The sequence below is a fragment of the Neodiprion pinetum genome, chromosome 7, assembly GCF_021155775.2.
Source record: "Neodiprion pinetum isolate iyNeoPine1 chromosome 7, iyNeoPine1.2, whole genome shotgun sequence".
Lineage (NCBI taxonomy): Eukaryota > Metazoa > Arthropoda > Insecta > Hymenoptera > Diprionidae > Neodiprion > Neodiprion pinetum.
This window is the reverse complement of record NC_060238.1, coordinates 17,677,064-17,700,529: the sequence shown is the minus strand read 5'-3', so window position 1 is coordinate 17,700,529 and position 23,466 is coordinate 17,677,064. Positions and strand designations below refer to the sequence as shown.

The following is a 23,466-nucleotide window of genomic DNA, read 5'->3' as shown; positions in this document are numbered from 1 at the left end:
AATGAGAAGGACAAGCCCCTGAATCCATGCATCTGCGGTGTTATAAATATTGTCCGCAAGGAAACGCCGAACCAATTAACGGTTAGATGAAGCTCTATTGATACGAAATTGATAAGATCGGTCAGCAAAAAATTTTCTTTTTTGTTGAGTTTCTATTGAGACAGATAAATTTCGATTCTATAAATCGAATAATAACCAAAATCTTTATTTATTGCTTATAAAGTTTGTCCTTGTCTTTTTTACATTGATAAATCAGTCTTAAGGATTTTGGTTGGTAGCTAATATGGGTGCCTATTCAGAAAAAAAAGTATAACGCTTTCACCAAGATGTGATGGACTTTATCGTTATTCACGTTATCAGGAACAGTATAACGAGCGCATGATGGGAGATTACGTTTCGGTTTCGATACGAGAAAGTCCGTACGAAAATAGAAGAAGTACGAAAAATATTCATTATTAAACTTTATTTGTTAATACTTTTAAATTCGTAGTTTATTATTAATTATTATTATTAATTATTGTTTTTCAATAAAAGTAATCCAAATGCAAAATTGAAATTTGCTTAATTGCTGTTGACAATAAATGTTTGAGAAAATGGATAATTTTTCTTAAATTTCGAAATACGTTCTGGTTTCTACGAAAACAAACCTTATCTAATAAAACTATTTTTTCATTTATTAGCTACGTAGATAAGAAATCAAAATTTGAAATCTAGTACCCAAACTCAAAATTCGTGTTAACCGGTGTAATTTATTGGATTACACAAATCTGCAACCAACAAACTGCACAGGTTTTTTATACTGTTACTTATAATAGAGTAATAGAGTGAGAGCCAAGAATAAATACAGAGAAATTTTTGGTTTAATTTAGTGCAAAATATTGTTTGGTTCATTGTAATGAAATGGTGGTTTTTTTCATTATTGGCATGCTTTTTTTTATGCAAACACCTTGTACTTTTCGCACATACTGTACGTGACGGAGGAAAATAGTAGTCATTATTGGGTTCAGCCGACTCGAAAACATGATGGGTATTTACCAAAAACATCCCATGAAGCTGAAATAAAATATTTTATTGCAGACCTGTGTTATAAAGTTGAATGGCACTTAGTCTTCTGGTAATATTCTGTATGAATCAGATGATAAGAAATATTTATGTTCACGCTACCAACGTATAACGATGAATGACGAGTCGAGTCGTGAAACTGGTCATTACGGCAACTACGCAGACGTCTCGATCCGAGCTTCTGAAAGTATTTCTCCTCAGGTATAAAGAACCACCGCGCACCGCCTCGAAGCAAGATGACGTAACATAGTTTACACTCGTTGGCTGACTCTGACAATGAGATTTACTGTTACCCGCCAGTGTATTATACTCCACATGTAGGTACTTTAATGCTGTAGAAGAACAATGAGCCGGTTGAGGTTTAATTGCCGAAAAGTACCCAAGTGGATGAAAAGATAAGTAGATATCGTACCCGCAAGACAGAACAAGGAATGTAAGAAACCTCCGCGAGTCTCGACGTCTTGCGCAATAACGAGAAGGAACGGAGGCCAAGGCGGAGCGCCGATAAACAGGTCGAGAATCTAAAAATCGCAATAATAATATTTTTTCGGTGTCGTAGGACCATCAAAAACCAAAGTCTCATTTACGTACGTTTTGACCTTTTAAGAGAGAACTCTAATTAGTTTATTTACAATCACAAAAATCGAATTAACAATTGTAACCGTAGTAATAATAATTTTATTGCGTCATTAATATAAATGGCAACACCGTAATTGGCGAGGAGTTTAGCATTTGACATATTGCAAGGTTTAAATTACAAAGGTATACATACTTATTTATTATTGAGGATATAATGTACTAGCATGATAGCATCTCTTTCTATGAAGTAAAAATTAATAACTTATCTTTGAAATAACTATAATATAACCGTCGAGAGAAATAATTTTAAAAAAAAACTTTGAAAAAAAAAAAAAAACAACTAATCATCCTATACTCGCATTAAGCATACGTGAAATAAAGACTGAAAATAAATGATTCGAAACACAGCTTTCAGAAATCAATCATTTTCGGGCGAGAATAGAGCCAAGCCGTCACCTACAATTTTGAAAGAATCAGGTTAGGTTTACCGTTCCTGTCAACATGCATCCGTCTACCAAAGAAGGTCTTGAATTTTTTTTGTTCGAAATATCCTTACCGGGGTAAAAGACTCCCAACTATTCACACATCTGGGTCTTTTGGCAACATGTTAAGATGTCCGCTTGAACAAGGGTCTCAGCACTCAACGTTGTGCAGTCGTTATGTTCGAAAAAAAGGCAAAAAAAACGCGAATGAACCGAAAAAGCTGATTTTTAAATACTGTGCAGGGGAGGGGGATTAGAAAAGCTTGCCTGTATCGGTCGATATCTCAACAACGATCAACGGTAGGTGAAAAATTCATATGATCTAAATTGTAGAGCGTAAAAAAATTAACAATAAAGTATAAAATCGCAGTTTTCGTATCACGACGGTGACTCGAGTTATCGCAAAAGGACAAGATGGCAGAGAAAACTCATATGAAATCTTGGTCGACAATTGCAAGTTCAGCTTTTCTAAGTCCCCCCCCCCCCCTCCCTACACAACATCTAAAAATCAGCCTTCTCGGTTTATCTGCGTTTTCAAATGTATATGTAGAATGACTGGACTAACGTCGCCGTAGAGAAAGGAAGGGGGCGAGGAGAAACGCAATTTGACTCGAACGGCAAACCTTGTATAGACTAAAACATGGCGTTTGTTCAACGACATCATCATCGCGCCCACAATCCAAGTATCGAAAGCCGTAATATCCGAGACGGTTCAAATATTCTCATTAATAAAAACAAGAATAATAAACTAGCGATTCTAACTCGATGTCACGCCTCGTTAACCGCTATGTCGACCAGCGATCACTTCTGTTGACGATAAATGCTAAGCTGCAGCTGAAGTATTTATGACAAAAAAGGCGAGAAAGAGACTGCAGAGCGAAAGATAGTTCTATTGAAAAAATTAAAGGTATAAATATACTCATTCTGTAATCCTGTCGCTCGGTATTTCAGTTACCTAATACGTCAAATGATTATTACATAATACTCCCATCCTCCCGTTGTTGTGAAAAAAAAAAAATATCTAACCAGCCAATAATATTTCGAAAAGGCTTATCACTGTTTTTGATCAGCGTATAATGCATAGGTCTGCGGCCAGTTAGTATTATTCGCCATCATCTTGGGCCTTATATTTATCGTTAAACCGGTTTTCGCAAAGGTGTCCTTATTCCGCCGCTCTCCGTGCGTGGTGCCCACGTTTACGTTAGTGTTAGTCCAACATTGATACCACCAGAAGACGTAAGTGTTCGCTGGTGTTTGCTATCTCAGGCGCCTCCTACGGTCTTTTACTGATGCGAGGTGTACGGAGCACCGGAGTGGGGATTACGGCCAGCTTCGCGTTCACCAGTTCGTGAAACTATAGCTAGTACAGAAGAGGCCGGTCCGGTAGATTTGACGCGTCGCGGTGCCGACCATACGGACGAGCGATACGTAGCTGACACGACGTGTTTTTTACCTCTTGCCGCGATATTTTTACGAAAGAGTGAATTAGTGAATGCGAACGGTATTGATACGGGCTGAGAATTAAGGCCAGGAAAAAAGCGTTATCCAAAATTTTTTTATTTATATTTTATTATCGTATACGTTTTGAGTGAGATCGGTGTTGTTTCATTTTCACTTTGTGCAAATTTTTTAAACAGTTGGACTGAATTTTTCAAGGTTTTTTATAACGCTGGATTATAGTTGGTTACATAAACGACAGTATTTTTAAATAAATTAAAACTACTACGGTTGTGGAAGTTAAACTTGGAAACGTCCGGTAACAAAGTATCGCTTTACGTATAGTGTCCGAAACCTTTTTTATATAAATAATATTATCAAACGGTCAGTGGTAAAAAGAGTGTCAACATGACGATTCACAAAAAAGGAACAGCAAATAAGACGAAAACTAAAGGCTCCGATAAGAATGTGACTGAAGTTGCCAGTACCTCGTCTAGCTCTACAGCTGACGTGTCACAATCCAGTTCAAAAAATGCGACAGTTGCCTCGACAGAAATTGTCTCAACGTCAAGTGTAGTTCAAGAAGCATCGAAAGTTATGAAGAGCGAATCTCGAAGCAGTGTTGTCGAGGTGAGCAGTTCCAGTCGTGAGGTGATAATGGATTCGAAGGGAAATGTTGTCAAGGTAATTGAGCATGCCCCAAAAACAGCCAAACATTCGTCGTCAACGTCAAAGGCCGCGCAGAGTTCAACAGATTTTATTGCCGGAGAGCAAAGAGAGCAAATAAGGCAAACGAAGAAAGAGATCAGTGATGAAAAACGAAGAACAAATGCAGGTAAAAGTCTAAAACAGATCCAAGACGGGGGACATGGTACAACTGTACGGTCAACTAAAGGTGAAAGTACTGATCAGATCAGCTCTTCTCATTTTGAAAGCAGTCAAAAAGCATCTTCCTCTTCAAGTACCGTCGTGGAATCTTCATCATCCGTGCAGGCCCACCTTGAGCAATCGTCTTCAGTGACAAGTTCCGATCAAATTCCTAGTCATTCTAATCCTACGATTCAAACATCTTCAAAATCGTTCGAATCGGCGAGGTCAAGTCAACTGGTGGAGCAAGGTGTAACCAAAGATGGTCAAACGGTCAAATCAAAAACGGAAATACAAAAGGCTGGACACAGACTAAACGACAACGGAAAAGTCACATCATCGAAGACGGAAAGCGTTGACAGTGAGACAAGTGTACAACCAGCTGATGGTAAGGATGGTAATAAAACCTTGCATACTTCCCAGAACGTTAAAGTTATTGGCGAGCGGGCGAGCCCAGACAAAACAACAGGCAATGTAACAATTCGTACGACAGTAACAGATAGTACTGGCAAAAGTGTGACGACGACTGAGCAGATAGGAAATGACAGTACGGCACATAATACCAAGCCCGGTGCATCTACGTGGGACGGAAAGTTTGTCCTCGAAAAATCAGTGAAACAAAATCCGAGGAACACGTCAAGTTCGAGCGTGTTTCGTCAACTCGGACAAGATTCTCCGTCACCAAAAAAGTCTAAGGATAAACGTACTAATGTATCTCGAACAGTCGCCGGAGACAATAAATCTGTAACACAAATACAACAGGGATCTTCGAAAACCACCGAAGTTCGCGGCTCGACTAACATCGATAAGAAACAATCTTCCAGTACTGTAATTCAAGATCATGACTCCACCGTTCAAAGCTATACTTTGGAAACTGTAAACACGTACGATTCTACTGGAAAGCTCATTAGCAGTGTCACTCGCCGTGTGCCTTCGGAAACTAGCGCGTTTACGGATAGTGAAGGTAGATCTATAGATCAACAGACGTCAACAATTGTTCACGAAACTGATTCCAGTGATCAAGACACGCGCTACTCAAAGCCCGGAGATTCTGCTTGGGATGGAAAATTTGTTTATGAAAAACCTTCTCCTACCCAAAAGTGGAACACATCTGATGCTTCAATATTTCAGCATCCTGGCCAAGGTGGCGTAATCGAATCCACGAAACGTATTGACTCGAGAGAATCGAATCTAGATGGTTCCTACAATAAAGAATCTACCACCAACGTACACACCGCTCGAGGATCTACGGAATCATCGGAATTCTTGACGCGCGAACGCGTAGATGTCAGCAAGGAATCTTATGTGTATTCGGACGATGGCAAGACCCCACGAACTGTTGCAGGTCCACCAGAAGGTACCCGAATCAACAAGCCTGGTCAATCGAATCCAAACAGTCAGTTTGTGCGAGAAAATCCGCAAGATAATAGGTCCAAACAATCGACCGATGCTACAGTGGTAAGAAGAACTAAGCCGAGAAATGATTCCGTAGAGGTACAAGACATAACCGAAGAAGTTAACGTCAGTAACGTCTCCGAATCGGTCTCATCTTCCTATATAGTTGAACATTCTTCAAGCAGCGATATAAAAAGCATCGATAAGGTTACCTCTGTGTCGGAAACAATCATCGAAGAAGAGCCTTCTGGAAGAGGAACTATTGGTCATACTCCTCACAATCGTCCTGAAAGCCCTGATAAATCACGAGGACATCCCAGAGACGGTGCACCTGTAAGCTATAAGCCTGGCCAATCAACCTGGGACGGACACTTTATTTATGAAAAACCACAAACACCAATTTCCGACCGGCGCCGCCCACCTAACGGTAGCCCTGTAGATTCTTCGACCAGAAGGACTAACAGGCGAAGCAACGTAATCGACATTTCTGACGTCACGGAGGATAACTCCATCAATGAAGTCGATACTGTGTCAACTTCGTATATTGTTGAGCACTCCTCAAGTCAGCAAAGTTTTACAGACTCGAAAGACCATGTAAGTATTTCTTCAATTACGTCAGAAAGAACTGTTTACGATGATCAGCAAGGTAGTCGTCCCGGTAGTGCTCAGAGGAAACATCCATTAGATGGGCATCCAACTCCTTCAGAACGTCTTGGCAGTCCAGACAAGACTACAAGACCCACAAAACCAGGATCTTCGACATGGGACGGGTCGTTTTTATATGAAAACGTACCGGATCAAAAGAAACCAGCTGACTCGAAAAGACAACCTGTTATTGGTGATGGCAAAAAACCAAGTGACAGTAGACAAAGACCTACCACTGAGAATAAAAGACTCCTCAGCGGTAGCCCAAGTGAACAAAACCGCAAAAATTTACGCCACGTCAGTGATACTACCTTGAATATGGACAGTACTGTAGAAGATGAAGTAATTTCGAGTTCTATCATTGTAGAACAATCCAATATCCAAGAGAGTTTTACCGACTCAAAGAATCTAGACTTCTCCACGACGGTAACGGAGACGGTAATAATTCGCGATGGCAAACCTGTCGAAAAACAAACGATTCGGTCCATAACTGATGAACATTATCCCGATAGTCCTGAGAAGAGAGGGCCAAGTTCGCCAGATAAACTCATCAATACACCTGGAAGCCCACACAAGAAGACCGCTCATCCTGATGACGCGAGTATTCGACCCACAAAACCCGGCTCTTCGACATGGGATGGTTCCTTCGTTGTTGAAAAGAGACCAACTGCACAGAAGCCCGCTGATATTCGGCAAGAACCCCGTGTGAATGATAAAAGGAAACCGATTGATGGAAGGCAACAACCGATTGACGATGGTAAGAAATCAACGACCAGAAGACCTTCAGATGGCAAGCCAAGCGATGTGGAGCGTAGAACATCGAAACATGTGAGTGACAGTACTTTGAGCGTCGGTAACACAACCAAAGATGTTTCTAGTACTTCCGAAGTCGTCACGAGCTCCTTCGTCGTGGAGCGATCTGACATCCAAGCGAGTTACACTGACTCGCAGAATGTAGATTTCTCTACGTCGTCAACGGTAGTCATTCGCGATGGTAAGCCAGTCGAAAGACACACGGTTTATTCCTCTACCGATCAGTATCGGCCTGGTAGCCCTGATAAGAGAACATCGACTCCGAGAGACAAAACTGATGGGCAAAGAAGCCCAGACAATAAAACAGGCTTACCTGATGAAAAAACTGCTCGTCCAACAAAGCCCGGTTCTTCGACGTGGGATGGGTCCTTCGTTATTGAAAAAACACAAGGGCAAAGAAAGCCTGGGGATTTGCGGAAAGAACCCGTTGTCGATGATCAGAGAAAACCGACTGATGGAAAACGGCAACCGAACGATGGAAATAAGAGACCCTCCACCACAAAGCACGTGAGCGATAGTACTTTAACTCTCGGCAATACGACTAAAGATGTATCGAGTACGTCTGATGTAGTTACCAGCAGCTCTTTCGTGGTAGAACAGTCCAGCGCCCATGAAAGTTACAGAGATTCGAAGGACGTGAATTTTTCGACCACGTCTACTGAAACATTGCTGATACGCGACGGAAAACCTGTTGACAGATATGTGACTCATTCAAAAACCGGGCAGCGTCGACCTAGCAGCCCTGAAAAAAGAATTTCTCTTCCAGGAGAAAATATTATCGATAGACCAGAGAGTCCAACTAAAAAGGGATCTACTCCAGAAGACAAAAACATCCGACCCACAAAGCCTGGATCGTCAACTTGGGATGGATCTTTCGTTTACGAAAAGCCCCAAGAATCTACTCCAAAACTTAGCCAAAAGAAAACACCAACTGATGACAAAAAAAGGCCAACTGACGTACGTTCCAAGGACGAGAAATTGGTTGACACGACAAGCCAAATATCAACTACGACTTCCACGGATCTCCGAAAAACTTCGGAAGATATCAGGGATACATCCGATATAACGACTAGTACTTATGTCACCAAACAGACTTCCATAAGAGACTCGAAGAAATTTGGTTCAACAAGTGTGGCTGAAACAATAGTGCACGAAGAGTCTGAAAATAAGCAATCAAGGGATGACTCCAGAAAATCGAAGCGGCCGGAAAGTCTCGAAAAATCACCTGACAGGCGACCTGGTCAACCTGGACGTCGACCAGATGAAAAAACGTCCCCCGAACAAAGGCCTGGAGAGCCAGAGAATCCTGAAGACAGATCAACTCGGCCAAATAAGCCTGGTTCATCTACGTGGAACGGTGCATTTGTCTACGAGCATCCCAAAGAACCAACCAGTAAGCAGCCTAGTCAGAAGAAAGAGCCAACGGGTGATAAAAGACGACCATCTGATGATCAGAAAAAACTGACTGATGGGCGGCCGGAAAACCGAAAGCCCACTGACACAGTAACTCGAAAATCATCTACCACATCCACCGATACTAAAAACATTTCTAAAGATGTTACTGATGTGGTGCTGACGTCTGTGAGTGACTCGAAGAAATTTGGTTCAACGGTTGTCTCCGAAACAATAGTATATGAAGGATCACCAAACAATAGACCAAGGGACGATGGTAGTCAACCGAAAAAACTTGACGATGACAAAATGCCTCAACAGCGACCAGGTGAGCCTAAAAGGGGTCCCGATGGAAAACCGCTTCCCGATCAAAAAACCAAAAGAGAAGAAAGCCCCGATGATAAGTCAACTCGTCCAACCAAACTTGGCTCTTCTACATGGAGTGGTGCTTTCGTTTATGAACAGCCTAAAACACCAACCCCTACCGGCAAGAAACCTGGCCAGCAAAAAGAGCCGACTGATGGCAAAAAACGTCCATTAGAAGACAAGAAAAAACCATCCGATGAACGCCCAAAAGATCAGAAAATTATTGACACAGTTGTTCGAAAATTATCCACAACCTCCACCGATACTCGGGATATTACTGAAGACGTTACTGATGTAACAATAAATACTTACGTCAGCGAACAAACGTCTGTGAGTGACTCGAAGAAATTTGGTTCAACGGTTATTTCCGAAACAATAGTATATGAAGGATCACCAGACAATAAACCAAGGGACGATGGTGGTCAGCCGAAGAAACCTGATGGTGACAAAATGCCTCAACATAAACCAGGTGAGCCTAAAAGGCGTCCCGATGGAAAACCGCTTCCCGACCAAAAGCCGAAAAGGGAAGAAAGCCCCGAAGACAGGTCGACCCGTCCTACCAAACTTGGCTCTTCTACATGGAGTGGTGCTTTCGTTTATGAACAGCCTAAAACACCAACCCCTACCGGCAAGAAACCTGGCCAGCAAAAAGAGCCGACTGATGGCAAAAAACGTCCATTAGAAGACAAGAAAAAACCATCCGATGAACGCCCAAAAGATCAGAAAATTACTGACACAGTTGTTCGAAAATTATCCACAACTTCTACTGATACTCGGGATATTACTGAAGACGTTACTGATGTAACAATAAATACTTACGTCAGCGAACAAACGTCTGTGAGTGACTCGAAGAAATTTGGTTCAACAGTTATTTCCGAAACAATAGTATATGAAGGATCACCAGACAATAAACCAAGGGACGATGGTGGTCAGCCGAAGAAACCTGATGGTGACAAAATGCCTCAACATAAACCAGGTGAGCCTAAAAGACGTCCCGATGGAAAACCGCTTCCCGACCAAAAGCCCAAAAGGGAAGAAAGCCCCGAAGACAGGTCGACCCGTCCTACCAAACCAGGTTCCTCTACGTGGAATGGCGCCTTCGTCTACGAACAGCCTAAAGAACCGACCGGTAAGAAGCCCGAGCCAAAAACGGGACCAACTGCTGATAAAAAACAGCCCACTGACAGTAAAAAGAAACCAGGCGACAAACACCCTACTGATTCGGTGGTTCAAAAATCTTCTACTCCAATCAACGCCCCAACTGATAAGAGGCCTGAACAGAAAAAGCCTGGAGAGAGTACCGAGAAGCCTGAAAAGTCGAAAAATCTTTCTGAAAAACCTGGAAGTCCTTCTGAGCGTCCTGATGGAAAACGAGAACCTGAAGACCGAAGACCCGAAAGTCCCACAGATAAAGCCGACAGACCAACTAAACCCGGTTCCTCGACCTGGGATGGTTCTTTCGTTTACGAAAAACCGAAACCTACAGAAAAGCCAGAGAAGCCAGCTGACGGGAAGAAACCAAAACATCCGAGTTCGCCGAAAGACGTCGTTCCAAGACGTCACCCTTCAGAGCAAAGCCCAGACGAAGTTACCAAAATTACCTTCAGTCAGTCCACCATTGATCTGCAGGACGTAACTGATATCCAGAAATCTTCATACGTCATCGAGCACTCATCGAGTTACACCAGTGTCAAGGACGTGCGCGACATCACCGAGGAATACATCACTACCGATTACACAACGGAAAAACGTCATGACTTGGTGAGTGACCATATAGAAAGGCCGAAAATTTTCGATCAGAACTAACCCGTTGCTATACATATATTTCATTAACATGCTGCATCAAAATAACCGGCGATGATACGTGCCTTAAATCTACTGGTACTGAGCTCTACTTTCACCTGGTTAGAACTATGTCGGTTCGTTGTACGCGTAACGTAACATGCACGAGTATGCATATAGGTACTTATATATATATATGTAATAGGTATATGCGTACAGTGGAAATAATACATGCGCACGTGAACTGTTCACGGCTAAAAATATCCATGATTCGCTTAGACCTCACTTGTTCAACTGCGAGAATTACTTAATACCTCAATGAATGTCTAAACTGCATTTGACTTTGATACAACAACGTACATTAGCAAATGAAGTTCTCATCACGAGTGATATATGGTACAGGTACTCACATAAATAATTATATAGTAGAACGTGAGTTTGAAAAATGTTCGTGCGTGGTTTTTTTATCCAAATCCAAACTAATTCAACATTGAACGACCTTTCGATTAAAGTTTGATCATAATTGTATAAAATATCTCGGTAGACAACGTTTGAATGGTACTCGAACATGAAATTCAACGGGAAGTATCATACAAATGGCTGAATTAGCTACCGAGATTTTTTCCGAGCTTTAACCTCAATCTTTTCGAATCTTACCTCGACTCTGCTTATCTGTGCACAAATGAGCCGCTGTGTTACCATGCGAGTGTGTGAAATACCTCACACAAGCCTCTTCAAGATCAACGTGTAACGAAACACAGCACATTTTATGAGTATTTCTTTACGTCATATTTCAAACACGGAACACCGGTTCGAAAAATTCTACGCCTCGATGTTGTTCGTATAAAAACGAAAACGTTTCCAGTAGTTTAGCAACGACACGGTCAATCCACGAAAATGTCAAAATTACGTGGGAGTGTCTGATTCTTTTTTCCAAATCGAGATAATTTATTATTATACGTCACAAGATATTTTAACTCGAAACACTTTACCTGACTTATATAACGACCACGTTTACGTGATTTTACTCACGATTCTTATCGTAATCTCATCGAATCGAGCGGACCGGTTTAATTCCAAATGAATTGATTTTATTGGCACGTTCATCTTGTGGGTTTCCATGAAACGGAGAAATAAACGTATTGAAAAATTTGCCGTTTAAATAAAGTTGCACTGTAAGATTATATTTTCGTGGCAGCGTTTCGATTTCGCAACAAGGAAATTCATGCCGAGCTCCAATGAACGCGATAAGGCTGCGGATTAGATTAGTAATTGATACAGCTGTTTTCACAATTTTTGTATAATAATCACATCAGTCTAAAAATAATCGAAATAACTAGTGTACAATTTTCTATATTTTGTGCACAAAAGCGAAGCATTTTTAAGCAAGTATGATTAATTCAATGCTAAATCAACGAGCCTTTCCGAACAGCCGCATCCGATTTCACGGAATTTTTTATGGATGACTCCTCAGACAACTTTCCGCTGTCTCGTGAAATTATTATTTGTACTATTTTTTTTTTTTTTTTTCTTACAATAAAACGCAATTAGGAAAAAAATTTCAATTCATTCTCACTGAATTATTAAATCATCAAACTCATTTTCACATTGTCCAATTTTTCTTAAAAAATTCCTAAACCAATTGAAAAATTTTCTTTTCTATCATTAATCTTTCGTGATATTCAAGTATATCCTGTTATACGTGATATTTTATAAACGTTTAATGCTTTAAGTAATACGTTCTACCGACCTTTACAAAGCGCACAATCTATGGGTGTTATTCGTTGGATACAATACGTATATTTCATTTATACATATACAAGAAACAAAATTGATGTCACAAAAAACAAAAATAATCTTGAAACATATAGGTGTCAGACTAAGATTCTTAGACATTATCAACTTGGTGCCATAGCGTCGGTTTGAAAAAAAACCTTGACTAGATAAGGAGAGGAGATGTAAAAGCTATGTAAACCTGATGCAAATTTCACTTGAAAAAATCGATCAAGTTACTTATAATGAATATCAAACTCCCTAATATTCGATAACAGTATATTGGAAAAGGACCTTATTTATTCCACATCATTTAACGTTGATGGAAAACAGTGCGTAATTTGAATGTGAAAGTTGAAAAATATTGGTTAAGATTAAACTTATGCACGATACTTCCTATGTATGTGTGCGCTAGATCGTGAAAAATTACAATCTATTACAATAAATAATTACAATTGCAATGCGTAAATAGCAATTGAAATTAGGGCAAGAATAAAATACCATTTAATACCATGTATAATTAAGTGTACCAATAAATTTCTTAGCATTTATCGGTTAAGGTTCTTGTGAGTAAGACGTTGCATGCGGGTTATTATAATGCAGCTTTATAGTTAATATGAACTCTTGGAATTGAGTTCACGATATCGAGGTTACGGAGCCAATGTTGAGCATTAACAAGCAAACCTCATAAGACAACAAAACACTGAGAAGTTTGACGTACCTTATTGTTATACATTGAACTTTGTCCTAGATCTGCCAGGCCTTAATTGATCTACACAGGTATCTTCTTCAGAAGCAACGGAAAATCTAGTGCGATCTTTATCAATTTGATCATTATCAATTTTTGTTGCTGCAGAATCTATTTTAGTCTGGTGTTCGTGTTAAAATCTCTCAAGACGTTATTTTTTTATTAAACCTCCGTTCTTTCGTTATAGAGAACAGTGACTGACGTACTATATTCATAAAACTTTCAGCATGACTTTTTTATTTACCATATTAATCAAAGATAAAATCGATGATACTGTAACACCTTATAGTCATAAGAAATTTCTCTTCAAATAATCATCACAGCTCAATGAGAATCAAAATTTTTTCCGTGATTTTTGGTGTTTCAGAACGTAGAATTTACGAATAAAATCATGATGATATTAGATTGGTTCTAGTTTTGAGGATATTTTTTTTTTTTTTTTTTTGCGAGGAGGGGGGATGTTTTGTAATATAATCATGATTTTATTTGTAAATTTTGCATTCTCAAATACCAAAATTCACGGAAAAAATCAGGGCACTACAAAATTTTTTTTGTGCCAAGCTGTGTAGTATTTTTTTGATAAACATTGGATATTACAAAAAAAATCGAATTTTTCATCCAACTATTCCTTTTTTGAGTCATGTATCAAAATGTCGATAAGATAAGTAACTGGAGCCAATTTCGAAAAACTACGCTTACTCCTAGGGTCATTGACACCAAATACTACTAATACCACTTGAATATCAATAGTAACAAAACCACTGTTGGCCAGTGTTATTCCAATGCAGTAAGTTGAGCCTAATCGGCCAAGTAGCAAGCATAACGATGTCGTCTGTCAGTTAATTAAATAAATTCAAAGGCTTAAATATGCAACGTATGTTTGCGTTGTGCGCTTGAAGATTTAGACTTTGTGCAATAAGCCTGAGATAAACGATAGAAAAATACGACTTGTTAACCGCAATTGTGATTTTAAAAATCCATTAGACCATATCACTAACAATCAGTAGCGGCTAATTATTGAGGTTATAAACAACCCGCAGGTTAGACTCGGTTTCCTAGGATTTTTAATGCGCTTCAGAGGGCATATAACCTCCAAATACACTTAAGGTTCTCTTTAATCTTGAAGTGCCTGAAGATCACGGCGACGGGGCATTTCTTGTCTATGTTTAGCCTTCTGGCACGTGAATTCCGCTGTAGCCACACTTGAAAGATCCCCGGCACCAGCCTACTTTGACTCACGAATTGAGAAACGGAGGTTCAACGAGCTGCAGCCGATGCTTGTGTACCCACGTTGTTCGAGAAAGGGATTTGCGCTTATATTTAGAAATTTCGAATTCCTCATGACATATTTCGCGCGATGTTTCGACGTGCGGGAGTTCCATGAACAGTAAACTATCGAAGCTGTACATATACAGTAGTCGACTGCTTTTTAATCATCCGCCAGATACCAAGAACCGCTTCGAGTCATTTGCATCATCCTCATACTTTTCTGAGGATTGTTCTCGCTCTTCGAATTCTACATAAACCTACTTCAACACTATATTTAGATTACAAGGCATTGGTATACAGTAATTTGCTACGTAAGCTAATTGTGAACCGTCAGCTACATCAACGTGTCTAAATTAATCCTTTGAAGCATACCTTTCTCCTTGCAGTCAAATTCTTTGAAACGAGATAGCTGATTTGAAAAATGGGAAAAAATGATCTGAGAAATTTTCGAAATTCAAAATGGCGTATCTAATATGGCGGACTGAAAATGTGAAAGTGGTCGGTATGACTCGAAAATGCACACTCGGGCGTTTTTTCGGTCACCAAATACGACCCCGAAGACTCCCGAGTAACAAATTTCAAACGAATAATACCAATTTTTATATTTTCAGTCCGCCATATTGGATCCGCTGTTTCGAATTTTGAAATTTTGACGTTGGATTCGTTTTGAATCACCCCAAAACCCAGGTCTAGTCCCCATAACCTTCCCACATTTACATTTATTCTGTTAAAACAGGCAACAACACTTTGTTTATTTATAGTGTTACAGCGCTCACTATATTCGCGGAATATTTTAAAATATCAACATTGACATCTTAGAATTCCAATTATACAAAAGATGACAACGATATCTCAAAAATTGAATGTCAAGCTTGAATTATTGATTCAAAAAAGGTGTCTCATATATGAGACGCTATGCCGCAAAAAGTTAATTTTACAATATTATGCTAAATTTTCTTCAGTGTCACAGGTCATTGATTGAAACTCGTCAATTTCCTCCTCAAAGCTGAAATTTTATTGACATAAAAAAATTATTCAGTCTATCAGCAACGGTATGAAAATAACCGCCAAAAAGAGGAAGAAAAGAAATTATTCCCGTGTAGTAAAAATTAGTACTTACATAATTAATACACGTTACGGAAGAAAAAGATAGGAGACAAAAAACAAGAATTGGTCATGTCCGGGTCATCGCTAACGGTCGTCAACTACCAACGACAGTTAGGTTAGAAGAATTGTCACAAGCTTTACAATTTGTCATGAGAAAAGTGGTTGAAAAAAACTTTACTGAAGAAGAAGAGCTAACAATTTTCTAATTGTCCTGGTTCTTGAGTACCATTGCAGGTGTTTATGAACCCCATTTTTTTAAAAAAATCAGGCGGAGTGAAATTCCACTCAACTATTGTCCGTTGATGAATGGCGGGAAGAGACAAGCTAATTATAAGACAATTTGTAGAGAGAGTGACATCTCAGCTAGAAGCTGAAAAAATCATGGCGTCAACTGTCTATGATACGACACTATGATAAAATGTTACTAATACGTAATTTATACTTTCTCAGAGTTATGAGTGTTTCGTTATGGTTTATTATGCTCGTAGAATGCACGCAGTCATTGTTCTTTGAAAAAATATTCTAGATGCCGTAAATATTATCGTTTAGAATAAAAAAATTAGTAACTTGATTACTAACGCTGATTATTACTCTAATTAATTCCAACTAACAAATGCTTTTGCGGTCTCATTTGCAGAGAGATGTTACTGAGTCAACGACAGAGTTTATCGGCCATGAACAGGTGACTAGCATGGTAGCCAGAGACGTTGTGGATGATAAGAAATTTGAAAAAATCACAACGGCCAAAGGGCCAAAAGATACGCCAACACCGAAGCCAATTCCTGCTGCTGGTAAGCCCAGCCGTCCACAACGCCGTGATGAATCTCCGAAAAAGCCTGGCGACGATGCTGACAAGCCTAAAAAACCGAAAAAGTAAGTTAATCATGCACTTAGAAGAGTGTCCATTGGTAAAGTTAACGCTAGATCGTTAGTAAGAGTCCAAGTATTTCTTTTTCAACAGATCTGTAATGGAACAGGAGGTTTTTCAAACATCGAAAGTTTTTGGAAGATCAGTATTACTCAACTTTTGATAAAAATATTAAATATTTTGTTCCGTCATCTTGCTCCAAACTGCATTAAGAAATATTTGTTTTCATTGTTCCATGTTCGGTAATTTTATGCGTTGCGACCTTTTCTGATAATTCTTTAATTCGTTACACAGACCTTCCGATCGTCGATCTGTTTCTCCGGAGAAACCTGGTGACCAAAAAGCACCAGACAGCAAGCCAAAGCCTGCTGCTGGAAAGCCCAGTCGCCCGGACGAAAAGCCACGACGTGGTGATCAAACGCCAGATTCCTTGGATGAGGAAGAACCGCAGCCGAAAAATATACTGGAGCCTGCTGATGTCCTGGCTAAAATACCACTGAAGGAACAGTGTATTTGCGAGCTATGCACCTGCGGGTAAGTGACCTTAACCTCAATCGTTATGAAGCTAAATTAGTAAAAATTATATTTAAGGGATCAACCTAGTCTAACGGTTTGAAAAATAGCTGATTTTCACGATCAAGTTTTCGACGATTAAAATAGGCTAATCAGCCTGATTTTTCTATGACAAATCAAAGCACTCATGAAGAATAGAAAATAAATTTTGAAACGTTAATCTTTATTTTTTACATTTTTTTTTACGGTAGAAGACATATTCGAAAAAATGAAGTACTCGCGGTGTCCGCGGTTGTGACCGTAACTATTATCTCATGCAAAATTTGTAAAAAGTTTATTAATCAGTAAGAAAGCTTGCTATGGAGTTTTTTTTTTTTTTTACTAAAATTGACAAAATGGCGGCAGTTAGAAAAAAAGTATCGAATTCAGCGTATTTTCTCGACAGTTTTACGTTAAAAAAATAGAAAGATTACAAAAATACCATAACAACATAAAGAATGACGTTAAAAATGTTGTATCCAAATTTGAGACGGGTAGCTTGAAAACTCTTCCTTTGAGAGTGTACGTCGTTTTTGAAAACCACGTTTCGAGAAAAATGTATTCTAGGGAGAAGGCCACTGTGACGGCCGTAAAAGTAACTAATTTTTAAGAATTTTTCCACGGGGATAACTAATTAATAATGGGATCGAATTGTTGGTATTTTATCAAGTGTATATTAAACTCGTTTTGTATAAATTTTTATTAACAAAGATACGAGCCTTGACTTGACGTCTAATGAAAAAACTACGCTTTCATCGTGGTATTGATATCTCGGTGAAGGGTTATCTGAAAAGAAAAAACAAAATTTTATCAATATCTATACAAATGTAGCTATCGTTGTACATGATCGTTTTTTTTTTCTTTTTTTTTATAATTTACAAAGTGGCGACGGCTTGAATATGAAAAGAGCCTTGAAAATAAGAAAAATTTTAGTCTGTCGCCATTTTGAAAATAATTGAATAAAAAAACAATACAGCCACGTGCAACGATAGCTACATTTGTATAGATATTGATAAAATTTAATTTTTTTATTTTCAGATAACCCTTCACCGAGATATCAATGCCACGATGGAAGGGAAATTTCTTTATTAGCCGTCAAGTCAAGGCCCATATCTTTATTTATTTTCAATATTTTTTAATAAATACTTACACAAAAAAAGTTGAATATACACTCAATAAAATACCAGCAATCCGATCTCTTTATTAATTAGTTATACCTGTGAAAAATATTCTTAAAAATTGGTTATTTTTTCGGTCGTCACAGTTGCCTTCCCCCTTAAAGTTTCAAGCGCGGAATTTCCATACAAATTGTCTACTTACGATCAATCAGTGACGTCAGGTCCATGCAACACCCCGTCTATATTATCGCATAGTAAAAAGAAAAAGGAAAGTTTTGAAAATTTTACACTGGAATGATCCCTTAATGTAATACGTAAGTCAAAGGAAAGGTTTCGGTCGTTGATTGCCAACTGAAAGCGTCTGAGGTGAGAAATTTTATAATGATATTAGTTCAAATTAAAAACAATATATGTATGTGTATACAGGCTGTTTTCTTTGTGATAACTAAAGCATGAACTTCAGGTACACTCTATTAAATCGATCAAACGTGGCCCGTATTATTTCAATGCTTTAACCACGGAGATCACCGATAATGAATTTTGAATCGAAAGCGGACGTTCGGGACATTTTCCAAATCATCTTCTAGGTCGTTTTATCGCCACCGTGAATTTTGGTTCCTCTAACTATCGAATAGTTACACGTTAAAAAGATTACAATCAAACGTACGATTAGACGTGATTAAAAATGTCAACAATAAGTGTCACGCGATGTAAAAATAATTAGATAGGGCGTTGAGAAAATAAACGAGATGAAAAACCAGTTCGTTTGTAATGACCGCATGCCTCAGGAATGCTTTCGTTCGAATTGTAGCTTTATATCAGTGATTACGTAAAGCGGCGATACCGCGATTAGAGCAGGCATAAAAATTTTACGCAACACGAACTCGAACTTATACCGATAAATAATAACTAAATCGAACACTTGACATAGAATTAGAAAAGCAAGAGTATCTGTGTACAACTAGGTACCGCAACTTTTTACTATATCACCCTGAACAACCTCGCAATATTATAAGATTTATGAACAACGAAATGTGTAGAATGAAATTCTATTATACCCCGCACCTAATTTAAAACAGTTCAAAAAACAATTAGTTATTAATCGCACCGTTGGGCTTAATTCACGCCACAACACGTCTGCGTTGCATACACGTTTTAAATTCCCCATTCTTCGTATTCTCGAATCCTCTGTATTCCACTCTGCTGACTTTTCAAACCATTCGGTTCAAAGTTTGTATTTCGGATATGTAACGTAGTCTTCAATGTAAATACTTGTGGTTATGTAACCTTTTCGGTTTCGTATCTATCGATTACATAATTGACTGCACTTACGATGCACTTGTTCTTACCTTTTACATCTGTACTTTTCGCGTATAACTGTAACGCATGTCGTTTTTATTATTTTACTTATTGTTAGCTTTTCTTGTAACACGTCGAGTACTCTCCATTGAATGCAACCTCTTCTGCTGACCTCAAGCGACCTTGGTCTCAGGGCATTAATGCACGTCTCCCCCCCCCCCCCCCCTCTCTCTCACTCTCTCTCTCTCACTTCCCCTTACATTCTTCATCGCCGATCCCACAACGCACCACGGTACTAAATAACAATGAGACGTTTGGCAGCGAGTTCAGAATAAAAATTTCGACGAGGCATCCGCTTCGTGGGGCAACAAATATCTTTATACCCATATCAATCGATCAATATGTCCTCCAACGAATGAGCCTCGGATATATGCCCAAGCTTGTGTTTATATATTGTTTGAAAAATTCTTACAACAACACGTTCAAATTTAATGATGACATTTTCGAAGCCGCTTGACCAGACACCGAAATATGTATTCCTCTCATCGTGTTCATTACGTAATTCGTAGAACGATCTAAAAACTGGTGCTTCAGGTCTGCAGAGTGCCTGTATATCATGATAGATACACGGGACTACCATTAAATACATGTGAAATCTCCATGCTAGCAATGCTGTGACGCGCGATTCCCGTCACTAACAATGACGTAATCGGGGCCATCTACTCGTACTCTTCAGCCCACACTTGTTACAACAACTGAATATTGTTATGGTAAAATTGTCGATCCGGTTTGGTTAAGGCGCCGCGTTGGGGCGAGTGAGGTAATGTCACTGATAATTCCGTATTGGAAAAAATTGTTGGCCAAAATGATGACCCATCAATAAGGATAATACGACCAATGTTTCTGTAGCTTGATATGGTAAATTACAATCGCTTGTAATTTACTATAATTTTAATTTGACTTCGACTGAATAGATAAACTCTATGGGTGATTGTTTTTTGTTTTGTAAGTAACAACAATCGTAATGAGAAATCAGATGTGCATGCGCATCTCTGTCAAATGAGTTTCAGCGAAGGTCGTAATATGTAAGTAATCCTCCTCGAATTAATGACGTATCAATTTTCACTTACGTACAAATATGGATAATAGGATAAATACAAATTCTTGCAGTATTCATGAGATTCTGTTACGGGTAATATACACTACCGAATTATTAGATACACTACGTTTTTTTTCCTGCACAAGACGGAAAAAAGTCAAGGCTGATTATCTTGCACGGTAATATGCGAATCAAATTATAGGTAAGACCATAAAGGCGACCGCCTTGCTTCTCAACTCCTTGTTAAATCATACAGAACCGAATGTTCGCAGATACGTACTATACATACGTATGTATGTATCGCATAAATTCGTTTTCTAATGGATGCAGGCAACAGAATTATAATATGTATCTAGTTTTTCTGCCGTCACGTCGGGAAGTTAGAAAAAAACAAATTGGTAACACGGCGCACGGTCAGAGCACACCCGACAATAGCGTTAATAACGTCAACCTTAATTTTTCACTACAAAGCAATCTTTCAATTCAATGACACACCGCGCCGTCGCGTCGCCTCAAGCGGGCCAAATATTTTTTTACTTTCGCAGATAACTAGACGGAACTGGACCGAACCATAGCGATAAAATTAGCAATTTTATTATCGTTGTCAAGATATCATTTGGTCCTCGTGCTCCCACGAAACGAAGCAAAATAACCAAGTTAGGTTAGGTTAGGTTAGGTTAAGTTAGGTTAAGTTACGTTGCGTTCCGTTAGGTTAGGTTATGTTAGGTTAGGCTAGGGCCGTTTTAAACCCTGCGAAATCCTAGGGCTTAATCATGAAAGTTGAATTTTTCGGGACCTAGCAACAGCCATGCCCAGTGAATTACGCGAGCCTCACTGACACGGAATTTTTGTCGGCGTCGGAAGATTCGAAACTGCAGCTTTCTCTTTCAACCGGTTCGTCACTTATGGGTTCTATACCGCACGATCGACTATCGTAACGAACAATTAATCCCTGACAAAGAACTTTGTTGCGGCTAAACAAAAGGCGGAACGCGAAATTTTGCGTGTCCATGTTTCACAAAAGAAAGGTGACTCTGACTGTGGAAGTATAAAACGTGTATTATACGTAAGATTCAACCATACTAGCGGTAACTGAAACACCGGCAAACATCACTGACATCTATTATGTATAATAAGCATTGAGAACTCGAAAAACATGAAAGTGCTAATCAAAATTCAAACTCACGCCGAGCAAAGTTTTGATGACAACTACCTACTGCAGCATTTTTGTTAGCAAATTTAGCGTTTTTTGTTTTCTAGTATAGCGAAATCTTCAATGTTTCTTCCAAGCACTGGTAGAACTATTTCATCTTCACACTCGTACAAATTTTCAATAGAGATGCAGCAAACTTGTTGCCAAGAGTTAGCTACTCCGCTTCTATCGCAGCTACTGTTCAATTCTTACATCGGTCTTCAGCTCAGAGTAAATGAGATAAAATGAGACGGTAGTATAGAGAATGTTCAAAGTATAGCCATTTCTACTCACCAATGTACAAAGCGTTTAGTATTTATTTGACGACTGCTTACGGTTGCGTCATTTGAGGTAGACATACTATATACCCAGGTATGTAAAGTATGTCATTGACACCTGAAGTTCCTTATCCAAAGAGGTGAACCAGCCGGTGAAACCAGCTAACATTAACATTAATAGTATCGATGTCGCTAGGTATACAAGCATACCTTCATTCGAAATTCTGTTCGTTCTTTGATGACTGGATCAGCGTTGCTTATGGCGGTTATTATTGATTTATCGTTGAGTTGACCCGTACGCAACATTCAGAAAACAATTGAAATGACTGAACACGTTGGTAGCAAATAAATGGTTAACCTGCTAAAAGCTGTGTCACGTCTGAACGTAATCCACGAGTCCTATGGAAACGCTGACAAATCGTAAGGGCTTGAATTCCGGTGAAACAAAGGTCTGCTACTATATATAATATACTTAAATTGAAACGCTTGGTTGAACAACTAAATAGCTACATAACATCACAGAAGCAAAATCATTGTCAACGTTGTGCTATGTAGTTGAAGACTAGTTGAACCACGTTTGGCAGTAGTTCTCAGCAATGTGCTGCAATTTACTTGTAGAAATTTCACGGGCAAACTGTGTTTGACTGAATCAAACACAGGCTGATTGTAAATCTCTGTAAGCCTTTGTGTGTACGTATTACAAACCTGAGCCCGCTGGAGTGAAAGACTGAAGGGGTTACCCTACTTAGACGAGCGCCGAAACAGGCTAATTTTCAGAGATTAACTTCGGAAAAAGTGCTGATGCAATATTAATAATTTTTTCAATATTTTTGGCTCAAAAACACGTTTTATTATTATTAATAATTACTGAACAACAATTTAAAACAATAAAATTGTAAATCAGCCGAAAAGCACTATTCCTGTGAATATGTGTACCAAATTTCAAACCAAATCATCGATTACAGCTCGAAATATCGTGTACATCGTTTTAAAAAACATGGTTTTGACAAAAACGCCGTTAACGTTTAAACACTAGTATCTCGAGTGATAAAATTACCTTCTGAAAAATGCTCCAACTCAAAAATCATTTGAAACATCAATATAAAACTTATTGGAAATATAATATTAACCGTTTAAACTATTTTTTGAAGGAAAAAAAAATTTAAGTTTTACACCAGTGTAACCCCTTAAGGCATGCGGGGGCCGCAGAGCCAATCACCAGCTGAGAAGCTAAGTAATTCTCTTTAGAGGCAGCTCCTTCTATGGTGCAGTGCAAGAGTTGAACGGGGCTAATCCGAGTCTGCTTTTACTATGTCGCGGTCGTTCCATATGCGGCAATGCCT

The 23,466-nt window shown here is 38.9% G+C and overlaps 2 protein-coding genes and 1 long non-coding RNA gene across 7 annotated transcripts in view; 2 read left to right on the top strand and 1 right to left on the bottom strand.

The window, feature by feature from the left end:
• The window catches only part of LOC124222956 (protein starmaker), a 63,810-nt gene that overhangs the window by 21,417 nt on the left and 18,927 nt on the right, over window positions 1–23,466 (top strand). The gene's annotated exons all lie outside the window — the stretch shown is intronic.
• On the bottom strand, window positions 736–2,531 carry LOC124222962 (uncharacterized). 2 transcript variants are annotated; one of them, XR_011177621.1, is made up of 4 exons: window positions 2,198–2,531; window positions 1,475–1,583; window positions 1,165–1,394; window positions 736–1,053 (listed from the first exon to the last, which is right to left on the bottom strand). It is a non-coding gene; the product is annotated as an uncharacterized lncRNA (long non-coding RNA). The 2 variants fall into 2 exon arrangements; XR_006884168.2 differs by having other exon boundaries at window positions 736–1,394.
• Sdb (SAXO downstream of blistered) overlaps window positions 3,488–23,466 on the top strand; it is a 33,038-nt gene continuing 13,059 nt past the window's right edge. For all 4 annotated transcript variants that reach the window (XM_069137550.1, XM_069137552.1, XM_069137551.1 and 1 more), the window contains exons 1-3: window positions 3,488–10,799; window positions 16,355–16,590; window positions 16,880–17,119. In XM_069137550.1, coding sequence (XP_068993651.1) covers window positions 3,969–10,799; window positions 16,355–16,590; window positions 16,880–17,119 — 7,307 coding nt within the window. In that variant the 5' untranslated portion in view covers window positions 3,488–3,968. The remainder of the gene's footprint in view (window positions 10,800–16,354; window positions 16,591–16,879; window positions 17,120–23,466) is intronic.